Source organism: Malurus melanocephalus, unplaced genomic scaffold, assembly GCF_030028575.1.
Source record: "Malurus melanocephalus ecotype Western Australia unplaced genomic scaffold, MMel_1.1 scaffold_1412, whole genome shotgun sequence".
In the NCBI taxonomy this organism is placed as follows: Eukaryota; Metazoa; Chordata; class Aves; order Passeriformes; family Maluridae; genus Malurus; species Malurus melanocephalus.
In genome coordinates, this window is record NW_026624644.1 from 3,603 (window position 1) to 9,047 (window position 5,445).

The 5,445-nt window shown below is 52.3% G+C and overlaps 1 protein-coding gene across 1 annotated transcript in view; it reads left to right on the top strand.

The window, feature by feature from the left end:
• Positions 1–5,445, top strand: part of LOC130586944 (disintegrin and metalloproteinase domain-containing protein 32-like) — a gene marked incomplete at its 5' end in the record, with an annotated part of 8,182 nt that overhangs the window by 979 nt on the left and 1,758 nt on the right. The window contains 13 exons of the mRNA XM_057387878.1: positions 50–233; positions 412–477; positions 741–812; positions 1,161–1,327; positions 1,903–1,984; positions 2,143–2,279; positions 2,862–3,048; positions 3,311–3,400; positions 3,715–3,913; positions 4,285–4,393; positions 4,681–4,864; positions 5,163–5,243; positions 5,320–5,437. Coding sequence (XP_057243861.1) covers positions 50–233; positions 412–477; positions 741–812; positions 1,161–1,327; positions 1,903–1,984; positions 2,143–2,279; positions 2,862–3,048; positions 3,311–3,400; positions 3,715–3,913; positions 4,285–4,393; positions 4,681–4,864; positions 5,163–5,243; positions 5,320–5,437 — 1,676 coding nt within the window. The remainder of the gene's footprint in view (positions 1–49; positions 234–411; positions 478–740; positions 813–1,160; positions 1,328–1,902; positions 1,985–2,142; positions 2,280–2,861; positions 3,049–3,310; positions 3,401–3,714; positions 3,914–4,284; positions 4,394–4,680; positions 4,865–5,162; positions 5,244–5,319; positions 5,438–5,445) is intronic.

The window sequence follows — 5,445 nt, forward strand, 5'->3', positions numbered from 1 at the left end:
CAGCTGTCCCAGTGCCCAGGAGCAAACGGCCGGCACTGGTGCCTGGCAGGGGTTTGCTGCAGTTTGAGAACGTGAGCTATGGCATCGAGCCCCTGGGCTACTCCCCTGCRTTCCGGCATGTGGTGTATCGAGTGAGCGAGGAGCAGGGGACAGGGTCCCTCCTGGCCCACAGCCCCCCCAGGACAGGGCTGCAGGCCTGGAGCAGGTTGGACAAGGCCCTTAGGGATGATGAGGTGAGTGGTGCCTGCTTGCAGGATCCCTGTCCCATGAGGAGGGGTCTGGCACTGCTGGAAGCTTTGGGCAGACACCCCAAGCCCCTTTGCTGGGGCACTTGAGCAGCACAGCCAACAGCAGCAGGGAGGTTAGCAGAGAATGCAGAAATCTGTACTTGGAGCCCATTTTCTCTTTCAGCCCCTCTCAGCTGCTGCACAATCTCCCAAATACCTCACAGTGTACATGATTTTGGACAAGGCTTTGGTAAGTCCAGGCCAGCCACTTTTTCCCTGTCTTTGCGTGACCTCTGTGAGCATGGAACTGGTAACATTTCCCAGCTTTTATATAGATKTGTTTTCCCTTTTGAAAATTTACATGTACCTTGGATTTTGTAGGAAAGGAGTGTGGATTTGTAGCTCATGACTCCATGGCTGGGTGTTGGGAATCATTTCAGWGTTCCAACATCATTCTGCTTCATCCTGGTGAGCACTTTGTCTGCTCTTGTGTCCTCTTGGGTTGTTTTTCAGTACAACTACATGGGATCAGACCCGAATGCTGTGACRCAGAAGATAATTCAGGCCTTCAATTTAATCAACAATGTAAGTTCTAAAGTCTGGTTTGCATTGCAGTGAGATGGGGCTGAGGGCGATGTTGGTGTTAGCAGTGGCTGCCTCTTTCCAAGCTGCTTTAGGTGGTCTTATGGTTCATGTGTGTAATGAGAATTTATTCCTAAAAGCCCTAACACTTGTTAGGAAGTTTTTTGACTATGGCTCAGGCCTCTTGCTATATCTCCCTAATTTTTAGGTGCATTCATTTTTTTGGCTACAGATGTCATTGAGCCACTGACAGCAGCAATTTGCTTTTCCAATATTTTAACTGCGTGCAGAGCAGTGACTGTGCATGAAGGGAAAATGYGAGAGCAGATGTTTCCTTTCTTATACTTTCAGATGTTTAATTCCCTTAATGTCACCATTGTGCTGTCCTCCCTGGAGCTGTGGGCAGAGGGGGATAAAATATCAACAGCAGGGGACACAGATGACCTTCTGCAACGATTTCTACAGTGGAAACAGTTGTCTCTGGAGCCACGGGCRCATGACATTGCTTCTTTCTTAGGGTAAGATAAAGGTTCATGAGTGTTAAAAGTTGCCTGTAGCAATCAGTCAAACCAATGTAAGTGGAAATATAAAGGATTCCCCTGACAAATACTTAAAAAAAAAAAAACATATTTCCTATGTATTTCCTGAATCCTTAATATTCCTGAAATATTTCCTCCAAGACATTCCTTCTAGCCAGCCTTTTGGTGGCGATGCAGCAGCTGCAATGGTGCTGTCTGTCCCTTCTCACCTGCCCTGGCTGGGGACAGGGACAGCTCCTGGACCCTGCCTGGCACCAGGCACGAGTCTCCTGCCATGCAGACCCTGCCCCAGCTCTCTGCCATGCAGACCCTGCCCCAGCTCTCTGCCATGCAGACCCTGCCCCAGCTCTCTGCCATGCAGACCCTGCCCCAGCTCTCTGCCATGCAGACCCTGCCCCAGCTCTCTGCCATGCAGACCCTGCCCCAGCTCTCTGCCATGCAGACCCTGCCCCAGCTCTCTGCCATGCAGACCCTGCCCCAGCTGCCCCTGGGGATGGCACCAAGAGGAGCGAGGAGTTATCCCTGGACCGTCAGTGACCACAGCTCTGTTCCAGGTACAGGGACAAAGGAGGGTTCATGGGCGCAGTGGCTCCAGGAGAGGCGTGTCACAGAGATGCTGCTGCCACAGTGGCCCTGGTATGGTCCCAGCTGTCCCCTCTTTGTCCCCTGTTTGCCCACATGGCTGTCACCCACGGGCAGCAGGAACAGGGGAGGGTGGGAGCGAGTGGGGATATCTGTGTCCAGAGCTGGGATCTCTGCTCAGCTGTGGTAACTCATCTCTGTCCTCCCTCCAGTACCCTGGCAATGTGACACTGGAGTCCTTCTCTGTCCTGCTGGCGCAGGTGCTGGGCCGCAGCCTGGGCATGAGCCCCGATGGCTCCCGAGGCTGCAGCTGCCCCGGGCGAGTGTGTGTCATGAGTCCCGAGGCGCTGTGAGTGGCTGGGGCRGATGGGCTGAGGGCTGGGGTGGGTAGATGGTACCCCCGTGTCAGAGGTGTCCTCAACAAATGTCACTCCATTGCAAAAATTGCAACAAATTAGAATCATGGACTCATGGAATCACTGAAGTTGGAAAAAGCCTCTAAGACCATTGAGTCCAACCTTTGACCAATCACCACCTTGTCAATTAGACCACAGCACTGAGTGCCATGTCAGTCATTTCCTGAACACCTTCAGGGATGGGGACTGCACCACCTCCCTGAGCAGCAGCTTCTGACCACACTTTCAGTGAAGAAACACCTGCTTTTATTCCTTTAAGAAGAAAAAAAGAATTCATTAAATAGCAATTYGGTATTTAATTTGACAAAGGAGACCTTTGCTCTCCAAAGTGAAGGTACTTGTGAACGTTTCTCAGTCTCTGTTAATAATGAGGGTTATTCAGGTGAATKGACAGACCTTTGGGGACATTGCACCCTCTGCCAGGGTCCGGGTGAACCCTTGACCTGCACAGAGCTTTGGAGAGGCTGAGGAGCGGTGAATGTGCAACGTATAAACTGATCATTGCTTTATTTTAGACATTTCAGTGGGGCAAAAGCCTTTAGTAACTGCAGTGTCAGGGACTTTGAGACCTTCCTGAAGCAGGGCCGAGGCGCGTGCCTTTTCGACAGACCCCGGCTGGCCCGSCTGGCCCGCCAGAGCAGAGCCACCTGCGGCAACCGAGTGGTGGAGCCRGGCGAGCAGTGCGACTGCGGCACAGCCAAGGTGGGGAGCGTGGCTAAAAAACCTGCATTGGTGCTGTGGCTGTGTGGGGAGTGAGGAACCTGTGAGACCAGGGCCCCACTGCATGGGAGCAGCCCAGGAAGGGTTGTGTTGAGTCTGAGATTGTTTCTATGTGGCACCAATCTGGTGACAACTTTGCCCCTTTGTTCTGCTGGATATTGCCCAAGTGATATGGGGAGAAGGAGCAGGAGGAGAACTGGGGGGTACAAAAAAAGTGAAATATGGGTTTGCTGTGTGTCCCCAGGAATGCCTGAAGGATAGGTGCTGCACTACAAATTGTAGATTAAAGCCAACAGCAGAATGTGCCTCTGGATTATGTTGTAAAAACTGTCAGGTAAGGCACATGTTTATAATTATCACTTTTTTTTTTTTTTTTTTTTTTTTAAGAAATAGTACATTCCCATGCTGAGGGATAGAGCCAAACTTCCTGTTGTGCAGTGGGAAAGGTTCCTGGGGTTGGGCTTCTGGGAGCCCTCGGGGGAACATCACTGGGGGACTGTGCTGGGGAGTGTCACACGTGTGGCCACTCAGTGCCTCAAAGGGGACCCCGAGGGCAGCATCAGGAGGGTGTGTGGGCTCAGGCTAGGAGCTGCAGTTCCTCCTCCTCCTCCTCCTCCTCCTCCTCCTCCTCCTCCTCCTCCTCGGCAGTTGATGCGCAGGAACGCGGTGTGCCGCGCGGCCGCCGATGCCCAGTGCGACCTGCCCGAGTTCTGCAGCGGCTCCTCCGCCTCCTGCCCCGCCGATGTGTACGTGCAGGACGGGCACAACTGCGCCCGGGGCACCGGCTACTGCTACCGGGGCCGCTGCCAGTCCTTGGACCTGCAGTGCAAGCAGCTCTATGGCAGAGGTACCACAACCACAGAGGGCTGTGCTGCTGGCACTGGGGCTGGGGTGGCTGCGGCATCACCGTGCTCAGATTGTGCCTCTGCTCCTCRATGCAATCTCGGGTGAGAGTGGGCACCTGCAGGGAAGGGCACAGCTTTAGAAAAGTGTTTCAGGCTCTCTTTTGGCTCTGGTTAACCAAATCAGAGAACTCAATCAGAGAACTTCTCCATTTGCTATTMCACTGCTGACTTCTGAGGTTCAGGACTGCTGGGGGTTTGGGCAGGGATAGGTATGTTTCCTCTAATCAAATAATGAAAAATGAAGTTATTAGACACCATAATCTGTTCTTTTGTTTCYTTTTAACTATAGCAAATATTATTGTTAAACTCGTAGATTCAAAGAAYGCTCCTGTGGTCTGTTATGAGGAGATCAACAGCCAGCGGGACAGGTTTGGGAACTGCGGGGTAAGGGCCGGACCCAAGTACGACCCCTGTGCTTGGAGGTACGTTGGGGAGGAGGCACTGGCTTCCCTAAAATGCATATTAAATTGGGACTGGACAGTCAAAGGGAGTGTAAAGACTCCATCTATGGTGAGACTAATGAAGCAATAAATAGCTTTATGTGTATTCTCCTCGTTATGGTGTCTGTCCTTATGTCACAGATCCTCTCTTGGCCTTCCCAGTCCTGCTGATGTTTTCTTACCCGACTGTGCTGTTTGATGTTCCAGTGCTCAGCAGGCAGTATCTGTGTGTGTGTTGGATATACATCCTCTGCAAATTGGCTTTCCAGGAATCTCAGGTGTGGCAAGTTGATCTGCACRTACCCATCCAACAAGCCCTTCCCATCAACTGCTGCTGCTGTGATTTATGCCCGAGTGCGGGAGCATTTGTGTGTCTCTCTGAACTAYCTGAATGTACCCCCAACGAGGGATCCAATTCTGGTTTCTCCAGGGACAAAATGTGGCTCTGGAAAGGTAAGGAAATACTTYGTAATCATCTAAAATGACAAATATAAACTGTAAATATTAACAAGATTGTAGACACACTTGTTCCTTACAGCGTGTGCGTGATGTTTAAAAACACTGTTAAAACTTGCAAATGTCACATTAAAGGTTTGGTGGGGTGTGGGCACTAAACATGACCTGGCCCCAGGGCAGAACCGTGGTTTCTTTGTCATTTTTGTTTTTTTTAAAGAGTATTTTCCTTCCCCTTTGGGCCATAGCCTGGCACGCTGAGGCAGTGCTGGGCTGGAGCTGCCGTGGTTTYTCCCAGGTCTGCATCAACAACACGTGTCACCCTCACTCGGTGCTGGGCTCCAGCTGTGACAGCGCAGCCAAGTGCCACGGCCACGGCGTGAGTGACCCGGGGAGCTGGGACGGGGGGCACCTTGTGAGGGTTCACTGCACTCCTGTACCCCTGCCCTGCACAGGTGTGCAACAACAAAGGCAACTGCCACTGCCACCCGGGCTGGCAGCCCCCCGACTGCAGCAGGAAGGGGTCCCGCCTGGGGGGCAGCGTGGACTGCGGGCTGCAGCTCAACGAGCCAGGTGAGTGC